General features: G+C 49.9%; 2 protein-coding genes across 2 annotated transcripts; both read left to right on the forward strand.

Annotated features, from left to right (window-relative positions):
• On the forward strand, positions 1-8,182 carry CCT3 (chaperonin containing TCP1 subunit 3). The gene is made up of 14 exons (XM_071579472.1): positions 1-131; positions 1,639-1,700; positions 2,222-2,272; positions 2,368-2,430; positions 3,017-3,113; positions 3,474-3,591; positions 3,777-3,963; positions 4,457-4,606; positions 5,043-5,175; positions 5,661-5,742; positions 5,864-6,044; positions 6,533-6,778; positions 7,022-7,153; positions 7,840-8,182. The coding sequence occupies exons 1-14, from the start codon at positions 101-103 to the stop codon at positions 7,942-7,944; spliced, it is 1,638 nt and encodes a 545-aa protein (XP_071435573.1). The 5' UTR covers positions 1-100; the 3' UTR covers positions 7,945-8,182.
• A 7,742-nt stretch (positions 8,183-15,924) lies between these two features.
• On the forward strand, positions 15,925-22,413 carry LOC139683969 (uncharacterized). Its single transcript, XM_071579504.1, has 2 exons — positions 15,925-17,190; positions 21,527-22,413. Exons 1-2 carry the CDS (start codon positions 16,516-16,518, stop codon positions 21,824-21,826), a joined length of 975 nt encoding a protein of 324 aa, XP_071435605.1. The 5' UTR covers positions 15,925-16,515; the 3' UTR covers positions 21,827-22,413.
• The last annotated feature ends 64 nt before the right edge of the window (positions 22,414-22,477 follow it).

The following is a 22,477-nucleotide window of genomic DNA, read 5'->3' on the forward strand; positions in this document are numbered from 1 at the left end:
CGCGATTGGCTGCGGGCGGGGAGGGCGGGGCGCGGTGCGCGGCCCCGGGAGGCGGCGGGTCCGAGACTCCAGAAGGTTCCGCCGCGTTCGAGCCGCCGCGATGATGGGACCGCGCCCCGTCCTGGTCCTCAGTGAGTGCTGCTGGCCCGGCCTGGCCTCCCCGGGGGTGCCGGGGTGGAGGGCCGCGGGAGGGCCGGGCCGCCCCCTCTCTTTGCCGCTCGTCTGCCCCGCCGCCATGTTGGGTCCCCTCATGGCCGGGCGCTCCCTCACAGAGCTCGGCCCGGCCGAGCCCGCTCTCCTCCCGGGCATCCGCTGGGCCTCGCTGCCGACCCCGGCGCGCCCCGAGCTCCATCTGGCAGCCCCCTACCCGCAGCTTCAGCCTGGCCCCGCTTTGCGCCCTGCGCGAGAGGTCTCGGGGTTCTCTGCCGTTTCCCCTCGCGCCCTTTCAGGATGTTTCCTTGTGCTGCCCCGTTTGAACTCCCTGTGAACTCCAGTTCTGGGGCCCCCAGCGCTGGAAGCTTACGGAGCTGCTCCAGCGAGACCCGGGAGACCACGGAGGTGTTCCGAGGCCTGGAGCCTTTCTTGTGTGGAGACGGGCTGGGAGAGCTGGGGGTGTTCACTTGGAGCGCAGAAGGCGCTGGGGAGACCTTAAAGTCCCTTTCAGTTCCTAAAGGACGCCCAAGATTGCTGGAGAGGGACTTTAGATACTAAAGACATGAAGTGCAAGACAAGGGGGAATGACTTTACCCTGGCAGAGGGCAGGGGTAGGTTGAATGGTAGGGAAGAAATTCTTCCTTGCGAGGGAACTGAGTCATTGGCACAGGTTGCCCAGAGAAGCTGTGGCTGCCCCATCCCTGGAAAGTGTTCAAGGGGGAATTGTTGGCTGGGGCTTGGAGCAAACTGGTCTAGTGGTAGATGTCCCTGTCCGGGGAGGGGGTTTGGAACTAGATTGTCTTTAAATCCGTTCCGACTGGAACCATTCTTTGCTTCTGTGATTCTCTTGCCACTCTCCAACATGAGGATTTTTTTCTGCTTGGGTATCATTCCCATCTCTCCGTGTGCTCTATTCCCTATTAACCCAGCAGGCAGGCAGGCTGTTACAGCCCAGGGCCCCTGATTGCCTGGTACTCGGTGCTGCTCTTACTATCGTTTCCTTTTGTTCTTTTGTTCTGTCTTACACCTCTCCACGAGGGTGCACCTGCTTTTGTAAATCTGTACATACCTGGGCCAACAGCAAAGCAGCCTTGAGCCTGAAAGTGCTCCAGGGCAGAGCCCACTGGCAGCTGGTCCCCAGCTGTGGTTGTGAGCCTGTGGTACCCCGTGGCTGCTCACTTTCATGTGCCAAAGGCAACACTGACAGATTAACTGCATGTTCACTCAGTTCTGGGAACTGTGCACGAGCTTCTGTAGCTTTTTTCACTGAACACTGCTGTGCATCTCCTTGGCTTTGTGGATTTGGTGGATTCTAGTGAGTCCCTGCAGTCTGATTTTCTGGGGCAATAGGTTTCTGTTCCAGGATGCTGAGAAGGAGTTCTGTTATAATGGGGAATGTTTCTCACTGGCAGTGTGACTGAGAGATGTGGCATCATCCTTGTTGCATTGCATTTGAATAAATTAATTTTTTTCTGTGTGCTGTAGGTCAGAATACAAAACGTGAGTCTGGAAGAAAAGTCCAGACAGGAAACATCACTGCTGCAAAGGTACCAAATCTTGTATCAGACTGGTTTGATTATTTTTTTCCTTTGTGTGTTTTTATGTATTTCCAAGGGAAAGCTGGATCTGAAGTGTATTTTCTTTAGTCCATATGAATCCAGAGTAGAAGAAACAATGTAGAAAATAATTTCCTATGTTGACAAAAGATATTTTCGTACTTTTGTATAAAGTTCTATGTAAAAAAATTAAACCTCTGCACTGTTCATGTAGTGGGTGCCAGATAACTGCACGTGGAGGAGTTTATCCCACCAAACCCCCTTTCTCTGCAAACTCTGAAAGTGTCTCACTTTTGACATCTGATTGATACAATAGTATGATACAGTGCAACTGCCCTGATAATCCCTGTGTTCTCATTCCCAGATGGTTCTTAACCTTGGCTGCATCTCAGCCATGGCAGTGTCATTGGGTCACTTAAATTTCACAGGGGTTGCTGGTTTCAGACCCCCTGTGGGGGTTTTTAGGCTTTTTGGTGCCTACCTGTGTACTTAATTTCTTTGGTTTCTCCCAGACTATTGCTGACATCATTCGAACATGCTTAGGACCAAGAGCTATGATGAAGGTAAGAACTTGTGCTGCAACAGCTGTGATGGAGCTGACTGGAAACACCCCACAGGGGACAGAGCAGCACAAGTGTTGGTTCTCTTGTGGTTGCAGATGCTTTTGGACCCCATGGGTGGGATTGTGATGACCAACGATGGGAATGCTATTCTTAGAGAAGTAAGTTTCTCCTAAAGGATTGTCTGGCTTAACACGTGAGTTGGAATGTTCTGGAGTCTTGGGTGTCAGTAGAGCTGTGTGATCTCATCTGTCCTGAGAGCCAGCAAGCACTAACCAGATCCACCAAGAGAGATGCTCACTGGGGAGGAATGAAACATTTCCAACAAATGCTCTTGCTCCACAGGAATGTGGGTTTGATCCTGGGGTGGGAAGTTTGCATGGAGCTCTTATAAGACTGTTGCAAATTGTCTGGTAATTGTAGCTATAACCAGTTGCATCAAGACCTTCTGAGTAGATGGTGATGTTTGCAATGCCACATAAGAAGACCAAGAGATTATATTGTCTCTCTGGTGCAAGTGCTGTTAAAAGGACATCTGAAAAACTAATGCCTGATAAACTGTGAGAGACACAAAATTGTCAAATAAAAGGGCTTGGTTTTGGTCTCAGAAAGGAATAAAAAGCTTTGCTGTGGTTGGGCAGGATTCCTTAAACTGTATTAGAGGGGTGATATTTGTTTCATTGAGCAATGCAAGAGGTTTCTGCTTTAGTGTTCTGGAACAAGTCCATACCCCTTGCTCGTGCACAGATTCAAGTCCAGCATCCAGCTGCAAAATCAATGATAGAGATCAGCCGCACACAGGATGAGGAAGTTGGAGATGGGACCACATCTGTCATTATCCTTGGTAAGGAGACTGAACCAGATACACTTTGCACAAAGGTTGAAGTTTGCCTCTTTTGCTCTTTGGAGCCCATAATGAGACAGATCCTCGTGGTTTACCAACCTTAAAATGGACAATTTTTTTCACTATGCAAGAGCATGCTGAGTTCATGACACCCTTAGGTGATCAGCTCCATGTTTTGGGAAGTTGTTCTTTCCCTGGCATAGGCACCATTAAGCGTAAAGAAAGGTGTAGGTGATGTTAGAGCTCCCTGCATGGATAGAAGATACCTTTTGTCTGGTATGCTGCTCTTCTGTCTTGACTGGTGATTATTCTGCTAATTTATCTGGGGGGAGTTTGACTTATTTTTAATTGTATTTTTAGCTGGAGAGATGCTCTCTGTTGCTGAACACTTTCTTGAACAGCAAATGCACCCGACTGTGATCATCTGGGCTTATCGTAAGGCTCTGGATGACATGATCAGTATTCTAAAGAAAATTGGGTAAGTAAGGGCTGGCAGGAGTGAGAGAGAAGGGATGTGGACGTTCTGTACTGCTTTAAGCTGCTCCTTCAGGCAGTTCTGATGGTGTAACACAGCTTAGCATAATTGGAGAGGGACTCAAAGGGACAAAGATGTTGTCGCTTGGAGTAATTCTCAGTCTGCTCTTTGGTTTTTCTTTGTCTCAGCACTCCAGTGGATGTGAACAACAAAGAGATCATGCTTAAAATAATAAAGAGTGCAATAAACACCAAGGCAATAAACCGCTGGTCTGACTTGGCCTGTAGCATCGCCCTTGATGCTGTTAAGACTGTGGAGTTTGAAGAAAATGGCAGAAAGGAAATTGATATTAAAAAATATGCAAAAGTAGAAAAGGTGAGTGTGTCCTGAACTGTTTCTTATCCCTGTGCCCTTTTCTTGTTCTGAGCTAGCTGGCTCTAGGGTGCAGTGGGAAGAATTTTGTTAATTCTCTGCAGTCCGCAGACATAACCACCCTCAAAGATATTTCAGTCAGTGTTGTTGGCCTCGCTGATGTACAGTGCAAACAGGGGCTGTTGTTTCAATTCTTTTAGAATATTTGCCAAAAAGATAATTTCAGTTGCATTTGGAAGAGGGAAAACAAAGCGTGTTGCCAGGCAATAGGATGTGAAAAGTTTCTTAGCCTCTTCCACAGCTTTCCACTTAAAATCTAAGTCAGTGTGTGCTTAAAATTGAACTTGCATTGTGACCTGGATGCACTGTGGTTACTTGGGAGAGGTTTCCCTTTTCTGTACATGGGCCAGACAGTTTCAGGAGAAACTTTCAGATACACAGGTTTTTGTAGACTAAACTGACTCTCCTCATTTTCCCCCTTCCTTGTGTCTGTCAGATTCCAGGTGGTTTTAGTGAAGACTCGTGCGTTTTGCGTGGAATCATGGTGAATAAAGATGTAACCCATCCCAGAATGCGTCGCCTTATTAAGAATCCACGCATAGTCCTTCTGGATTGTTCCCTGGAGTACAAGAAAGGAGAGAGCCAGGTAATGTGGATCCTCTCGGAGGCGTCTGCAGCTCTTGATTTAGGACGTGTAAAGCGAACAAATGCAGGTGGCTTTGCAAAAGCACAAGTGGCGAAAGGCTTTCTGTATTGTGCCTTTCAAAGGCCTTTTGCTTGTGTGGGCTAAATCTGCCATGGAGTTCAGAAAAATAGGAGTGAGACTACAGCACATGGACTCATTGAAGCAGCTACAGTGATTTGTGTATCTAAGTGCTGGTAAAGAGCCAAAGAAATATTTCTGAGCTTGAACTTCGGCTAACACGCAACTGACACAGTGTCAGTTTATTTGATCAGTGGTTTTCATCCCTAACTCTGTGGTGATACTGGAGGAGTTGAGCTGCTTGACCTGAGGGATGTGTGTCTAACGTGGTGAAGGGTTGAGATGAACACACTGAGCTGTTTACATGTCTTTTGTGCAGACTGACATTGAAATTACGCGGGAGGAAGACTTTGCCCGCATCCTGCAGATGGAGGAGGAGTACATTCAGCAAATGTGCGAGGATCTGATAAGAGTCAAGCCAGATCTGGTCATCACAGAAAAAGGAGTTTCTGGTAATATCACATGTGATCCTTTTTAGTGTTGAATTCATCTCAGTGAAGTTTATGGTGTTAAATGATATCAAATGTACAGTTCAGAAACAACAACAAAAAAATCCCAACAGCAAACTAACACAACTCACGATTTCCCCCCTAAACCTGGTCTGGGACCCGGTTTTGGTTTGTATTTTAGCTTTCTAGCAAATAGTTGTGCTCTGTGGACATTGAAGTTGGTCCTTGATGTTCCCTTGTGAACTTGGACTCTTTTGCTTTTCCACCATTTGGGAAAGATACCAAAATACAAGTGAGGTTTAGTCTTAAAGCCTTGAGAGCTGTGTTGCCATTTTGCATTGCCGCCTGTTTTAAGAAGCTACATTTGGGTTTTTTTCTGTAACCCTTTTTGCTTTAAGGGTTAGAATAGCAGAATTGATAACTGATACAGGTAAAATTTATCATGATACTGCTGATTCATAACTAAATCTGCACAAACCTTGTTTCAGACCTGGCCCAGCACTACCTGATGAGAGCCAACATCACCGCCATCCGCAGGGTGCGGAAGACTGACAACAACCGGATTGCCAGGTAAGTGCCGAGTGCTGGCTGGAGCCTGTTCCTGCTGTGCATGGCCTGGAGGGGTTCTAATCTCGATGCTTCTCCCCAGTTCTGGCTGGTGATTGTCTAAGGTGATATTTTGGTGTGCTAGGGCCTGTGGAGCTCGCATTGTCAGTCGCACAGATGAGCTACGGGAGGAGGATGTGGGAACTGGCGCCAGGCTCTTTGAAGTGAAAAAAATAGGAGATGAGTATTTTGCCTTCATCACTGATTGCAAAGACCCCAAGGCTTGCACTATCATCCTGCGGGGAGCGAGCAAGGAAATCCTAGCGGTAAGTGTAAGTGAGAAAGGTGAGCGTGGGCTGCTTTACCTCCTGTCCCAGCCACCTTCATGGTGTCAGTAAGTCATGGCCAGCAGACCGTGGTCTGGGCTTTTTGGCTGGTGGGGTGCTCCCAGTAGTAGTGAGAGGTGCAGTGGAGCTGGGGAAGGGTCTGGAGCACAAGGAGCAGCTGGGGGAGCTCAGTGATGACCTCCGAGTCTCTCTGTTTCCCTTGTAACAAGAGGAAATGGTCTCAGGTTGCACCAGGGATTTGGAATATCAGGGAAAATCTCTTTGTGCAACGTGTGGTAAGGCACTGGTGCAGGCTGCCCAGGGCAGTGGTGGAGTCCCCATCCCTGGAAGGATTGAAAAGATGTGGATGTGGCACCTGGGGACATGGGTTAGTGGTGGCCTTGGCAGTGCTGAGGAAATGGTTGGACTTGATGATCCTGGAGGGCTTTTCTAACTTCAACAACTCTGTGATTCTGTGCCTGTTGCAGGAGGTGGAGCGCAACCTACAGGATGCCATGCAGGTGTGCCGCAATGTCCTCATGGACCCACAGCTGGTGCCGGGTGGGGGAGCCACAGAAATGGCTGTTTCCCATGCACTGACAGAAAAGTCCAAGGGCATGACAGGTGTGGAGCAGTGGCCCTACCGTGCAGTGGCCCAGGCTCTGGAAGTCATTCCTCGGACGCTGATCCAGAACTGTGGTGCCAGTACTATCCGTGTTCTCACCTCCCTCAGGGTAAGGCGCGTGGCCAGGGGCACCAGCAGAGTCAGCCCCGTCCTGCTCTGCCCAGTCCCTTGAGTCAGTCACCCTTCACAGCAGTGCCTGTGTCAGGCTGTCAGTAACGTTCTTGTATAAGCTCCAAAACTGAGAATATTCTAATGGCCTGTTTCTATGTCCTGAATCCATGGTCAGTATGAGCTTCCAGAGGGGAATTTTCTGTCTTAGCCCACTGGTGGTGACCTGTCTTTCTGTTCCCAGGCCAAGCACACCCAGGAAGGCAGCCAGACATGGGGTGTGAATGGGGAGACTGGAGCTCTGGTTGACATGAAGGAGCTAGGGATCTGGGAGCCCTTGGCTGTCAAACTGCAGACCTACAAAACTGCTGTGGAGGTAAGGAGAGCTGGGAACTCTAGGGCCTCTGTGGCATGTTCCTTGGTAGAGGAGGACATCCTTCTCTCTGCACTGGGGTGTTTAGGTGGGTGTCACACACCGAGCACGGGGTGGGCAGGTGTCTGAGCTTGCTGCTCTTTGGAGGTGAGGTCAAGAGGTATGTGGGAGCCCAGACTCAGGCTTTCACAGGGCGTGGTTTTTGATCCTGTGGCTAAAGTTCATCAGGTTCCATCCCACCTTTTCCTGCAAACAGTCCAGAGTACTCCATCTCACAGGGATAGGTTGCTCCCAGTGCCAGACAGAGATGAGCCTGAGCAATCCAAGGCCAGCAGCATGCTGGAATTGTCCCTGGGAGCGTCAGCCTTTGGCAGGCTGGGGCTGCTGTGTGTCAGCTGCCCCTGTTGTTACAGATCCTGCCATTCTCTTGCTGGTGTTGGATCAAAGGCTGTTACTCAGAGGGATACTGTGTCTCTTCTCTGTCAGTCACCCAGAAAAAATGGGTGTCCTTGTTTCCATGGTGGGGGGAAAGCACCCTCTGCTGCTCCCACGTGCCTGCGAGGCACAGCGCCCCTTCTCCTGTGCGGAAAGAACAGGCTCATGGTTGCATGGCATGGAATCTGGGCAGTTTAGGTTTAGTCCATTGTGCTGAGCTCCTGCCAATCCCTGGGTGTGGGGTTTCTCTGCAGACTGCAGTTCTTCTCCTCCGTATTGATGACATCGTTTCGGGGCACAAAAAGAAGGGTGACAACCAAAGCAAGCAGCCTGCAGCGCCGGAGGCAGCCCAGGAGTGACGGGTTGAGTCTTCACAGGGGAGAACCAGCTGCCTTTTCCTTGACGCAGGGATGAGCTCAATGCAGCCACTCAGTCCTGAGGCTGAGCTGGGGAAAGTTTATCTGAAGTCTGGGAGGGGGACATGGGAAAAGGGCTGTGGTTTTGCTGGTGTCTGCACTGGGGGCTACTGCTCCTGGGGTGAGGGTTCCAGACCGAAACTTCTCCTCTTTGCCCCCAAATAAACATGTTGTTACAGGCTCTTTGTGTGTTTAATGCCCATGGCAGGGGCTGGAATGTGGTGATGGAAAAAGCCCACCCTGCCCTGGGATGTGGCACTGCCAGAGGCTGTGGCAGAGTCACATTGAAGGGTGTCTTAGAGGGGCCAGGCCCCAGCACAGCTGCTGCCACCAGCTTCTCTCTGCCTCCACAATCCCTCTTGAAGGTTGGGGGTCTTCTGCGGGCTGTGGCGGGTGTACCCGGGTGGTGCTGGGTGGAGTGGTGTCCTGTGGGCCCTGCGGCTGCGTGGCTGGGCAGGAGCAGCCTGGGCTGCACATGCTGGAGCAGGACAGGACTGTGGGGAAGCAAAGGGCCTCTGGCACAGGCAGCGGGGCAGGCTGGGCTGGTGGGTTGGTCCCAACCCCAGGTGGTTCAGTGAGGCCAAGGGCAGGTGCTGCACCTGCGTCAGGGCAACCACAAGCACAAACGCAGGCCTGGGGAGAAGGATTTGGGGGTGTGGGTTGACAGGAAGCTTCAGCATGACCCAGCCACATGTACTGGGAGCCCAGAAAGCCAATGCTGTGCTGGGCTCATCCCCAACAGTGTGGGCAACGTGATGGGGGGGATTCTTCCCCTCTACTCTGCTGAGACCCTCTCCCCTGCCCTGCCCTGCCCCACACTGCTGCCTCCTGCCCTGGGCCCCCAGCACAGGAAGGATGTGGTGCTGCCGGAGCAAGTCCAGGGAGTGGCATAATTGGGGAAAAAATCCCTCCCTTGGAGGGTGATGACAAGACAGATTGTCGGGACAAGCTGTGGATGCCCCATTTCTGGAAGTGTTCAGGGCCAGGTGGGACAGGGCTTGGTGCAACCTGGTGTAGTGGAAGCTGTTTGGACTTAGATGGTGTTTAAAGTCTCTTCCAACCTAAAGCAGTCTTACACTGTGATTCCCTTGATCCCCTGCCGTGAGCCTGGATGGAGCAATTCACAGCTCCCTGCACAGCTCAAGCAACACAGCTTTGGGAGCACAGAGGTAAAAGCAAGGCAGCTTCTGTCATACTGTTCCTTTTATTTTATTTCGAGAACCTCAGTACCTAAATACGCTTCAGCCCTGCACAGAGCAACCAGAAAGAACAGCAACAATGCTGTTGTAGCAGGGTGGTCTGCCCTTGGAATGTAGTCAACTCAAACAATACCCAAATTGCAAGGCTATTGGTGGTGAACTGAGAAGGGGGTGTGTCATGCTGGTTTTGTTGAATTACGCTAAAACCAGTCTAATAAACTACCCCAGTTAACATCCTGGTAGTGAAGCAAAGATTTTGCAGGTATAGTAAAGTACCCTTATCTAAAAATGCTAAGCTGTGACAGTGGGACCAGACATATAACTGGCAGTCAATTTCTACGCTATAAAAGTCCAGTCCACTTTCATATGGTAAGTTCTAAGATCCACCTTTCATGGAGTGTGTGTGTGTGTGTGTGTGTAGATTCCTCCCTTGAACGGGGACATCCCTCAAGGTTATTCATTGAGGCTGAATGAGAGAGATGCCTACGGTCCTTGCTGTGGGTGTTACATCAATCTCTACTTACTAGTAGTTTTTTTTTTTGCTACCTTTAATATAATGGCTTTCATACAGTGCACTATACTACACTATATTAGCAATTTTAACTTCTATACTGTGCAGTAAATAATTCTGATTAAGATATTTTTGTCAAATCATTTCTCATAATATTTTTATATAAATATATCTGATTTGCCAACCTTAATCTTGTGGCATAAAGTTGTACAAAAGTCCAATCACACCTCTATAATTCTTTAAACCCTTGTCAGTTTGGGGCTAAGACTGGATTCAGCTGCACTCAGGCTCCTCTCTGAGGAGTTTAAAAAGGAAGAGAGTCCCTTCTGCACCTCGTGATTTTGATAAAGTTTGTCTGAAGCTCCCACTCCACCCGCAATAGCAGTTCTCTGCTCAACAAAACACGAAGCTTCCCAGAGAACAGCATGGGCAGGGACCTCCCGTGGGTCTGCCCCTGGGGCAGAGCAGCAACTCCGACATCCTCTATCGAAACAAGTCTGTGGTGCCACCAGAGTGCGCTCCTTCCCCACAGCGCTGCAGCAGCCAGACGGGGCCCTGCAGCAGACACTGGACACTGCAGGGGGGCACCCGGGGCTGGGAGGCAGCACAGGGGTCAGAGCCACACAAACAGACCCCTCTGGGCACTTACACACTCGTACTGCTGTGCTTGCAGAGGAGCTGCTCTGAAGGGGCTGACAAAGCACTTTGGGACTTTTTGGGTGGGTTTCTTTCCGTTCTTTTAAAACACAGATGACACCTAATGGCTGCCACTGCAGCAATCGAGTCCCTTTGCAGAGAGGGCTGAAGCTGAAGCGCAGCCCCGGCAGCGCCTGATGTGGGACGGTGCAATCCCAACACAGTTGCTGTTCTGGGCGGTCATGCCTGTCCTTTCCCGAGCTCCAGGGTGCTGGTGGCATTTTTCTCCACTCAGTTCTTTTTGGTCTTGGGGGTGTCGTACTTCCTCTTGCTCGAGTACCACAGCAGCAGAGGGATCCCGATGGAGGGCAGGGTCATCACACCAAATGCCGCCCAATCCAACTAGAGGGAGAAATTGTTGGAGAAAAGTCAAGTCCAGCCCAGAGGAGTGTTAGAGCAGTGAGGCCAGAGGGGGAGACCTACATGAAGCTGCTGAGACACCTCAAGTGACCGCTGGTCCCCAGTGACATTTATGAGAATGTGCTGTGACACTGGGGGGTATTAGGGGGTATGGGGGTTTGTCACCATGCCCAAGGAGGGTGTTCACAAGTAGGGGAATTCTGCTGTGGAGTGTCACAGAGCATCCAAATCTCCTTATTCCCAATCCCAGTACTTCTAGGGGCTCCACTGTCCCCCATCCAGGACTCCCAGGGGCTCTCCATTCCCCCTCCCAGTGCCAAGAGGGGGCACAGGACCCCTTTCCCTGCTCTTGGGCCCAAAATACAGCTTATTTGGTAAACTGGGAGTAATGATGTTCATTTGTTCAGCTTTGTCATGGTTTTGGAAGGGGATTCTCCAATTTAGTCCCTTCATTCAAAACCGGGTGCCGCTGCCTCTCTCCCTCCCACTGGAAGCACAGATGACAAAGATCTGGAGGGAGAGGAGAACAATTAACTGGGAACAGGCACTAGATAAAAAACCCAACAAGAACAGCAACAAGATAAGAACGAAAGGGAGAAGGAAAGGATTGATTCCCAGAGAAATTCCCCCAAAATAATCAAATCCTGGACTGCTCCCCTGCCACATTTTCTCCCCCACAAGAAGCCCCTTCTCCTGGGAAGAGCCAGAGAGTCCTTTTGTTTGCCCCCAGCAATGACAATGGGAGGTGGGAGAAAAGAACCCCCAAATCCTGTCCCTTCCCAGCTCCTGCCAAAATTAATCTTATCCTGGTCACAACCAGCACATTCGCCACCCCTTCTGCACCATCTCCATCATGCTCAGATCCTACACCTTCCCACTTGTAAGATCTCAGGTAATTTAGTGGGCTCTGACCCTTGTAGAGAGTTGTATTTTAATCATTTTAGTTGATTTTTTCCTAAATCAGTTTATTATTGTAAAATGAAGATCAAAATCTTGAGCCAATCAAAGAATACTGGAGTAGAGCACCTAGAAGAAATTAATTTACAAAAGTCATACACTTCACAGAGCTTAGTCAATAATGATTGTTTTTGCTAAGAAGTAAATTCAGCAGAGTTGTTTAAGTCAAGAGCAACTTAGATGTATATAAACCAATGAAAAATGTGGGTGTCAGTAGGAGCTGGAACAATCAGAGAGGAGATTAAAGGCCAGCAAGAATTAATCACATGCCAGGAAACCTGCCAAATGTGAGGAAGACATCGTGATGAGGAAGATGCAAAGAGTCCCCCAAACCCCCTTCCCCACATTCTTCTACCAAAAACCAGGACACCAGATGGCAATCTTGCTCCATAAAAAAACAGTAGGAAGAAAACTGAAGACAGCCATGAGGTGACAGAGAGTGGGGGAGTTTTTTGGGTGGAGCTTTTGAAAGTTACCCTGTGTAAGTACCCCAAAAGATTGTAACACAGTTAAACATACATGGTGAAGTATTCCCTCTGTTTCCAGTTAACTGAATAAAAGGGATGTCCGATTCAATGGCTCTCTGTCATTGGGTTTGATTCTTTGTTTTACACTCCAGACAGATCCACCTCCAGAGAAACAGACACAAGCACAGGATCATTGCCAGAGCCAATGGCCATCCCTCCAAGGGCCCTGGGGAGTCCATTCAGTCCAGGACTGGAGGTTTTCTCCATCCTGAACGACAGAATCAGAGAATCAATCAGGTCAGAAAAGACCTCTGAGATAATCCTGTGACTGTGTTGCCACTAGTGGGTAATAATCAGAGGGCTGAAAAATCTCAGGGAGTCTCCTGGTAACATCTGGGCCCCAGGGAGGCAGCTGACTTCCATGTGGGATGGGTCTGGTTGGCTTACAGGGCCCTCTGTTCCCCTCAGAAGGGACTCACCTACTACAACCACCCTTCTTTTTTCTTAATACCTGAGGGTATGATCTGTCTGACAGGTGGAGTGCACCTGGGAGTCCCTGCAGACAGATTTTCTTCTCCAGTGTCATGTACCTCTCTTGATCCAGGGCCTTGTACCTGTTCTGCAAGGGCACCTGGGAAGGTGATGGGGTTGAGAGGGGATTCTTTTACCTCCCTGAGCAGGGGCCTGTTTCTACCCCCCCCCATCTGCTGCATCTCCTTCTGCCTGATGGCAAGAAAGCCAGGACTTCTGTGACTCCTGCTGAGCTTCTCTCAGGGTTGGAAGGGCACAACTCCACCCTTTCACTCTCCCTAATACTCCTTAGCCTTTCCACTTCTTCCTTAAGCTCTGCCATGAGACAGAGCAATTCATTCATCTGTTCACACCATACACAGGTGTCTTTTCACTGTCCTCTGGTACCAGCTCCAGGCTCAGACACTGCCTGCAGCCAGTGGCCTGGACAGCTGCATCCTTCCTGGGGGCTTCTGTCTGGGTCACCACACTCCCACTGGCAGCAGCAACAATGGATTTTGACCATTTGAAAACCATTGCTAGATCTGGTTGAGTTGGAGGGAAAAAAAACAAGAGAAAAAGAAAACAACAAAACCCCTACCACACCCACACCTATCACACAACCCACTACCAGGAGCCGGGAGGGTGACTGTGCCCCTCTTGCTCACCTGCCTGCATGAACTGCCCTGCCACACCCTCTCTCCTGTGCCTCTATTTGTTCTCTCCAGGTCACTCCCTCTCCCTGGAATTGTTTAAATCTTCCCCAAATGGTCCCGGCAAGGCCCCTGCTCGCCTGATTGGCTGCTGAGATCTGCCGAGTTCAGGCCCATGGGTGGGATGAGGGGATGCTGTGAGTGGTGGGGACCACTTGTCCCCACACTCTGGGAAGGAGATGTGGGGCAGAGATAGAGGCTGTGAGTCAGCTGGGGGTGTGTGTGGGTTTTGGAATTATTGGGGTGTTGTGGTGTGGGATGCTCAGTGTGCACTGTCACGGGGAGGGGACCCCCAGTCTGCTGGGGAGGGGATGAGGGGATGTCAGGGTACAAGAGTGTGTGGGTGTGAGTGTATCAGGGTATCACAGTGTGTGGGTGTGAGTGTATCAGGGTACCACGGTGTGTGGGTGTGTGTGCCAGGATATCACAGTGTGTGGGTGTGCATGTATCAGGGTGTCAGGGTATCATGGTGGGTGAGTGTGAGTGTCGGGGTGTTGGGGTATTGAGTTACCAGGGTATTGGGGTGTCGGTGTGGGGGTACTCACCATGCACTGTCACTGTCACTGACTCCTCCCCCTCTGCCAGCCCAGAGCCCTCCCAGACCCTTCAGTGAAGCAGCTGTCATGGTGTAGCTGCAGGGAGGGCCAGGACAGGAGACTCCCGTGCCAGGACCCTGGATCTGACCCCCCAGGGAAAGAAACCACACCCCCAGTCTGACTAACAGCGGAAACAGCCTCTTCCTTCTGCTCCAGGGAAGTGTTGAGAGTCACACTGCAGATCCTCATGGAATCCAGGCCTCATTGAGACACTACAGGATGTTATAGATCCAAAGGAACCCTGGGACACTGCGGAACCTCATGGAACGTGTACTGGGTGTGGCTGAGCTGGAGTTCATTTCCTCATTGCAGCCCTCCTAGTGCTGGGCTTTGCACTGGGAGCTGGAAAGGTGTTGATAACACGCCAGTGGTTTTGGCTACTGCTGAGCAGGGCTGGCACAGTGTCAGCACTGTGTCCCAACATTCCTCCTCCAATGGAGGGCAAGATCCTGGGAGGGAGCACAACCAGTCCGGCTGAGACCACATAACCTCAGGTCGTATATAAAAGCTAAGGAAAGAAGGAGGAAGAGGAGGGGCATTCATTGTTTGCAGTATTTGCCTGCAGAGCAGCTGCTTCCCCTGCTGATGACCTGCTGCCCGGGAAGTTGGCATTTTGCCAGCTCAACCTAAGACACCTGTCCAGCTGGGAAGGGCAGTGACAGAGCAGCTCGGTGGGCACGTGATGCTCAGCCAGGGGCAACCCACCCCTGTCCCAAAAGAGGAGCTGCTCTGTCCATCCTTGGAATCCTGCACAGGAATCTGTGTCATTGTGTCTTCTCACTGGTTGATTCCCTGGCAAATACACTCCATCCTGATGGGAATTCCCCCCTCCTCTGGCACTCTCTTCTCTTTCTGTCCCCACTCTCTTCCTCTAATCAACATGTGGAGATACTGCTTGACATTTCCACATTTTCCCTCTCACCCTCAGCCAAGCATCCTGTAAGGGAGGCTCCAAAATGGGGGCAGCTTTGATCCAGGAAGGAGGAGGGTCCAGGTCAGGTTATTGAGCTGATTGTTTGGTTCTTTGAAGTGTTTCTGGGTCTCCCTCATTTCTTGGGGAAGAGCTACAGAAATTACCCATCGGTGCCTTTCTGGACTGGCTCCCTCTGAGCTGCCTTGCAGGGGAGGAGTTCCTGACCCCACTGCTGTGAAACCTTCAAAAGCTCTCCCAGGAACCATTGGTAGGGGTTGAATTGTTTTTTCTGCTCCTTGCAGGGCTCAGCTGACCACAAACAGGACTTTTCCCCATGCAGGCAGGAAATGACTTCTGAGCAGCTTTAAAGCCACTAGAATCAAACCCAAATGGGTGTGTGGGACCCTTAGGTCCATCTGCCAGATCTGGAGGGACACAGCAGGAATTGCAAATCCCCATTGCATTGGGAGTGGGGCTGGGGGATGGATTGGCCCCAAAGGTTACTGGGCACTGGCTTCCAGAATTAGTAGTTTTGAAGCTTCTTCCTGCTGAGGAGTCCATTCCCAAGCTGCTCTTTGCATGCTGGATCATCCAGGGGGGAGCAATAACAGAGAACTCTGGAATATATTCTCTCCAAAAGACCAATAAACTCAAAGTGTCTCAACTTCTCCAAGTACAGAAACCCCCATAGGAGAGTGGAGTGCATCAGCTTCATCCCCTCCCAGATCTGAGAGGTCCCAGCCCACAGCAGCAACTTCGGGCCAAATCAGCCATTTCCGGGGGAAAAAGCTCCAGTTCTCCATCACAGTCCTGGGGAGGGGTGTGAATGGCTCCAAAGTCCCAGGGCAGATGAGTAAGGAGCATAGCCCTGGAGCCCCTGTGGACACCCCAGGTCCCCTCTGGGCTACCCACCCATGCCAGTAGTACCCTGAGGGGCTGCACAGAACCTTAGGTTACCCCAAAATCCAAGGCGACCAGTGAAAGAGTCATGACCTGTTGGGATTTCATATGCTCTTAGATCTAAAGTGTGAGTTGTGTATTGAACTTGTTTCTGTACTTATCGTGTTGTAGCTTCAAGGACTAGTTAATGAGGTCAGCAGCTCCTGCCACCCTCTCAACAGATGTGTGTAATCGGCCAATTAGAGCAGGCATTGTCATGCAAACAGCATTGTTAACCACTTATCAGTGCCAAGGTGGCGGAGCTGCGGAGGAATTCAGCTTTTGAAGTGTATAAGAGTTTTGTGAGCGGATGAATAAAGTTGCCTGTTGCAGTAACTTCTGTGAAGTTGTCTCAGCAGGTCACAAACCCGTCTCCCTCCGTTACAACTGGCGCCTGAAAACAGGTTGCAAGCCGTTCGCAAAACCTGGCTGGACCAGACGTGCGATTTCAGTCCGCGGAATCCAAAGAATTCAGACGTGTGGACCCTGTCCCGCAGAATCCGGTTACTTGGACGTGCAGGACGTTGCCCGCAAGATCCAGCTCGTCTGGATATGTGAGTGCCCCTTGCAAGAGGAAGTAGTGGGAGAAAAGCTCGAACACGCCAAAGGTTTTGTCGACACCCCGGGCGTGGAGGGCTGTAAACGAGTGAAAAATGGAGAAGGATGCAGCCCAGCAATTGTTCTTAGAGTTTCTCGCTGTGCGAGGCGTTGCTGCGTCCACGAAAAAGCTGTTATGTTTGCTCGTGTGGGCTAAGAAAGCAGGACTCTTTAAACTGTCATCGCAACTTTTTGATGTGTTGGAGTGGCAAGAAGTAGGTGATAAGCTCCGTGAAAAAGCAATAGATGGAGGCAAAGAGGCGAAAGAACTGGGACCAACTTGGCGAGAAGTTATGAGCCACCTTAAGCAGTACCAGGCTGAGAAGAAAGTGGCTATGGCAGCTCAACATATGCTAGATGACAATGAGGACCGGCATGGCCAGTCTGGACTTTTCAAGACGGTTCCTGTAGCCCCTGGCGTGGAAGTACCAGTCCTTCAGAACGCTGGTGAGGTGCAAGAGGCCGCCGCAGCTGCCGAAGCCTCAAATTCCGCTACGTCAGCTGCCGATGCTGGGGACTCTGGCTGCCGTCCGAAAACGTTGAGGTCGACCCCGCTCCCGCCCAGCAGCTCCAGCGACTCTGATTCCGATGGCGACATCAACCGCAAGCGCCGAGATCGGGGCTCTCAGATCCCCTCCGCTCCGCGCTATCGGCCGCTGCCGTGGGCTCCACCACCCCCTCCCCCCGCCGGCATCACGGATAACCTGAGGGCTCTTGACTTCGGGAATGATGTAATGATAGAGTCGGGTGGGGGGTTACTACTGCGTCCTAGGAATGGGGGACATTGGTCCGGGATAATACGGGATGCCTTGCTGGAGGGTGATTGGGCGGCGGTAGGGACTTTGGGGTCTCATTGTGGGTTTCCCGTACTGCAAACTACCAACCCGTAGGGCCAGGCCGTAGGTACTCACAAGCCTTATGAATGGAAGCTGTTACAGCAGCTACGAGCTACGGTTACTCAATACCAGCTGCATAGTGAACCGGTAAAGCAAATGCTGGGGTATGTCTTTAGCGCAGAACTTTTGTGTCCAAATGACTGCATGGCCTTGGGAAAAATTGCTGTGCACACCATCTCAATATGTGCAGTGGGAAAGGTTATGGGAGGAGGAATGTAGAAAGGTTGTGAATACACCAGTGCCGCAGGGGCATGCATTGCATGGGTTACAGCTCAATATGCTAATGGGGCAAGGCCCGTACGCAGCGACTCCCAGACAGCTCCAGTTTCCTGCTGAGTTCCATAGAGCGTCTGCAGAGGCAGCTCATAAGGCGTAGTTGCGTATCCCAACAGAGAAAAAGGGGCCAAACTGGGCGAATGTGCGTCAGGGTGAGCGGGAGACTTATGAGACCTTTATTAATCGCTTAGTCAGTGCTTTGGAATCTGACGCGGATTTGCAAGAAGGTATGAGGGAGAATCTCCTTAAGACCTTCGCCTTTGAACATGCAAATAGCAAAACTAGATTGCTCTTAAGCACTTTGCCTAAGGAGGCCTCGCTGGTGGATATGCTGAACCGTGTTTCCAAAGCTCAGGCACAACAACAAAATGTATTTTTAGCTGAGGCTGTGGGGGAGGCTGTGAAGGAGCAGAATAAGTCTATCACAAATATGCTTCAACAGCTCCCCATGCTCGTGGCAGTTGTAACACGGCCGCATCCCAGAAAGGGGGATGGGCGTCGCAATGGCAACCGGGTGTGTTTTCGTTGCAGCAAGCCAGGGCATGTTCGTAAACAATGCATGGCTGGACCAGTGTGGTGCACCTTGCGTCAAAGTAGGAGTCATGCCGGCGAAGCGTGTAGAAGGTCGGGAAACGGGATAGCGAGCGCGAATGGGGGTCGCATGGGGACAACAGTAACTCCCAATGTTGTGAATGGGGCGCTCCCGCCACTGCCGGGAGCCTTGGGATTGACCTGACAACAACAGTAGATGTTGTCTTGACTGACACGTCTCCCCAAATGATTCCTACTGGGTGGCAGAAACCGAGAGACTCCTTTGGGGCATTGTTGTTGGGTCGATCATCGGCAGGGCTTAAAGGATTAGTGGTGCTGCCAGGCTTGATTGACGCTGATTACATGGGGGAGGTTAAAATAGTAGCACACACCTTGCAACCCCCCATGGTCATCCCAGCGGGAAGCCGCATAGCCCAAGTCGTGCCGCTGACCAACCTGCTACAAACAATGTCCTTAGGGAAAAGTGTGAGTAACATTCGAGGTGATCGTGGTTTTGGTTCTTCAGGGCCAGTGGCGTGTTTGTCGCTGCAGCTAAAATCACAACCCATTTTGAAAGTCATTCTCTCCTATAACGGAGAGCGGTACCCTATTCAGCTGCTGCTAGACACGGGGGCAGATGTCACAATGGTTAGCCAAACTTTGTGGCCGCCGCATTGGCGTTACAGGTGGCCACGGAAGGGGTTACTGGCCTCGGGGGCATAACCACGGCAAGGACATCCCTTGGTCCTGTACAGATTGCTACCGAAGAATCGGTGGCTTAATGGGAGTAACGCTGTCTACCGTAGGAACGTTTTTTTCACAGTGGCCATTGGAAAGCTGCCACCACCCCGGCCACTCGTCTGGCTGACCAATGAGGCTGTCTGGGTGGAGCAATGGCCGTTGACAAAAGAGCGGCTGGAAATTGCTCATCAACTCGTATCAGAACAAGTTGAACAAGGCCATTTAAAGGAGTCTGTTAGTCCATGGAACACCCCGATATTTGTCGTGCCAAAGAAGTCAGGGAAGTGGCGTTTGCTTCACAACTTGCGAAAGGTTAATGAGCAGATGCAGCCTATGGGGGCAGTGCAGTCAGGTCTACCAAACCCGGCTATGTTGCCTGAAAATTGGCCACTGCTGATTATTGATCTTAAGGATTGCTTTTTCACAATCCGTTTACACCCTAATGATACTCAGAGGTTTGCATTCACCCTGCCTTCGCTTAATAGGGCAGAACCGGCGAAACGGTTTGAATGGACCGTCCTGCCCCAAGGCATGAAGAACAGCCCCACCTTATGTCAGCTCTATGTAGCGGCTGCGCTAGCTCCACTAAGGCAAGCATGGCCACATGTATTAATTTACCAGTACCTAGACGATGTGGTTTTCTGTCAACAACAGTCCTTTACTTCTGAACAAACTCAGCAAATCCTTGACACCCTCTCTGCCTTTGGACTTCAAATAGCACAGGAAAAGCTCCGGATTAGCCAGCCTTGGAAGTATTTAGGGTGGGCTATTTCAGATTCAGTGATCTGTCCCCAAAAACTGACCATATCAACAGAGGTTGTTACCCTGCATGATGCTCAGAAACTATTAGGGGATCTGCAATGGGTACGGCCAGTGGTAGGCTTACGGAATGAAGACCTTGCACCTCTGTTGCCGCTGCTGAAGGGTACAGACCCTACCCAGCCTGTCTGTGTCTCTGATGCACAGCGTATGGCCCTCCAAAACATTGTAGACAAAGTTAATAATAGATGGGCAAACCGCAGAATTCTCAATTTTCCATTTTTGGTTTTTGTTCTCCTGTCGGCCCCATTCGTGAATGCAGTGATTGCTCAATGGCAAAAGAAAAAGGGGGGAAAACAGAAGGAGAGAGTGTGTTTGATAGAGTGGGTATTTGGTCCAGTTATGCCCAAGAAAAGCATTGTACCACTCATTGAGAGCATGGCAAACCTCATTATGAAGGCTGGAACAAGGACAGTTGCCATTTCAGGGGCAGAACCAGAATATGTCCATCTGCCCATGACACCAACAGAACTTGAATGGGCCTTGAATAACTCAGAGGTGCTCCAACGAAGCTTGCTAGGATGGTCAGGTTCCATAACCACAGAATTTCCTACAGGGAAACTTGGGGCCTTGTTAACCACGCAGAGATGGTCAGGCATACCCTTGTGCTCTAGAATACCGCTGGTGGATGCTGTCACTGTGTTTACTGATGCAGGGAAGTTATCGAAAACTGCTGCCATTGTGTGGAAAACAGGTAATCAGTGGCAAAAGAAAGTGCTAAAGGGAACTGCTGAGGATACATTGCAGACACTAGAACTTACCGCGGTATGTTGGGCATTTAATCACTGGATGATGAGTTCATTGAATGTAGTAACAGATTCATTGTACGTTGCAGGTGTGGCCCAGCGCATTGAGGATGCAGCAATAAGAGAAACTGGTAGGGCGTGATTATTGCGATTGTTCCAACAGCTCCAGCAAGCTACTCGACAGCGCAGCTTGCCGTATTGTGTAATTCACATACGGAGCCATCAGGGGAGTTTGGGTCTGGGACAGGGCAATGCAAAGGCAGATGCACTAGTCTCTGCAGCAATAACGATCCACTGTCCACTTAACAAATTTGAATCTGCCAGGATGGCGCATAATCAATTTCACCAAAATGCTAAAGGTCTGATGAGGGACTTTGAGCTCTCTCAGGCAGAGGCCTCTGGAATTGTGAGAACTTGCCCTCAATGCAGCCACCATGGGCCTGGAATTGGCATGGGAGTAAATCCACGAGGGTTAAAAGCCCTAGAAATATGGCAAATGGACGTCACACACGTATCTTCTTTTGGGAGGCTTAAGTACGTCCATGTCACAGTTGACACTTACTCGCGGTTTGTATGGGCCACTGCACAAACAGGAGAAAGGGCTTTGCATGTTAAACGGCACCTGACGCAGTGTGTGGCAGTCATGGGGGTTCCAGAAACCATCAAAACAGATAATGGGCCTGCATATGCCAGTCAAAGTGTGAAAAAGTGGTTTCAACATTGGGGAATTAAACATGTAACAGGGATTCCACACTCCCCTACCGGACAAACTGTAGTTGAACGAACCAATAAAACCTTAAAGGAATACTTGGATAAATTTAAGGATGAATTAGATATTCAGGAGAAGCTAAACAAGGCACTCTTTGTAATGAATCATTTATGTATTTTTGGGGATAATGCAGAACCTGCAGCTCTATTACATGGTAGAGCTCTGCCCAAAATACAGCCCAACTGTACTGTCAAGGTTACTTATAGGGATCCTAAAACAGGTGAATGGAAAGGCCCTGCTGAAGTAATATTCTTTGGGAGAGGCTATAATTGTGTTTTAACACCAACAGGACCTCAATGGATTCCGGCAAAGTGGACCAAGGCAGCCACCAAACAACAAGATAAAGACACACCAGATGACGACAATCAGCGTGGCAACGATATCACCTTTCGAGATCAACCTGTTGGACTCTGCCAATTGTTTGGGTCTGCTTAGGTCATATAAGTTGTCACCTGTAATAACGATAGAACTGTGTATGTTTGGTAGTTCTGCTGTTATGAGTGAAGTTAGCCTTACTCTGCTGCCAACTCAGGATATTTGGTTTGTCTTTGCCAACGTAACCAGACAGCAAGAGACTTGTATTAGCTAATCTCAAGTAAGAAATCCTTTTATCACATGGTTAAGTAGTATTTTAAGTCTTCTTAACTCTAATCAGTGCCTTACAACTCTTGCTATGCCGGCATTTATCTGTTTTAGTGACTAGTGTGGATAAGGTTTCTCTTTTAAGTTTTTAGTTTACTTTCTTAAGATTAATAAGTTAGCATTGTAATTCGGTTAAGTCTTAATGATATTATTGCTGTGTGTGTTTATATTATACTCTTAGGATGTTAAGTTAGGTATGTTAAGTAAGCCATTCTGCAGACAATCAAACATTGATAGTTAAAAAAAATAAACGGGGGAATTGTTGGGATTTCATATGCTCTTAGATCTAAAGTGTGAGTTGTGTATTGAACTTGTTTCTGTACTTATCGTGTTGTAGCTTCAAGGACTAGTTAATGAGGTCAGCAGCTCCTGCCACCCTCTCAACAGATGTGTGTAATCGGCCAATTAGAGCAGGCATTGTCATGCAAACAGCATTGTTAACCACTTATCAGTGCCAAGGTGGCGGAGCTGCGGAGGGATTCAGCTTTTGAAGTGTATAAGAGTTTTGTGAGCGGATGAATAAAGTTGCCTGTTGCAGTAACTTCTGTGAAGTTGTCTCAGCAGGTCACAAACCCGTCTCCCTCCGTTACAATGACCC

This window comes from Pithys albifrons, chromosome 30 (genome assembly GCF_047495875.1).
Source record: "Pithys albifrons albifrons isolate INPA30051 chromosome 30, PitAlb_v1, whole genome shotgun sequence".
NCBI classification, from domain to species: domain Eukaryota; kingdom Metazoa; phylum Chordata; class Aves; order Passeriformes; family Thamnophilidae; genus Pithys; species Pithys albifrons.

Excerpts from the sequence above, each read along its gene's own strand:
- CCT3 (XM_071579472.1), top strand. The coding sequence starts at position 101 with ATGATGGGACCGCGCCCCGTCCTGGTCCTCA. Across the intron at positions 6,045-6,532 it reads CGAGCAAGGAAATCCTAGCG|GAGGTGGAGCGCAACCTACA; the intron begins GTAAGTGTAAGT and ends TGCCTGTTGCAG. Across the intron at positions 6,779-7,021 it reads GTGTTCTCACCTCCCTCAGG|GCCAAGCACACCCAGGAAGG; the intron begins GTAAGGCGCGTG and ends TTCTGTTCCCAG.
- LOC139683969 (XM_071579504.1), top strand. The coding sequence starts at position 16,516 with ATGGAGAAGGATGCAGCCCAGCAATTGTTCTTAGAGTTTCTCGCTGTG. Across the intron at positions 17,191-21,526 it reads CTCTTGACTTCGGGAATGAT|GACCTCAATGGATTCCGGCA; the intron begins GTAATGATAGAG and ends TAACACCAACAG.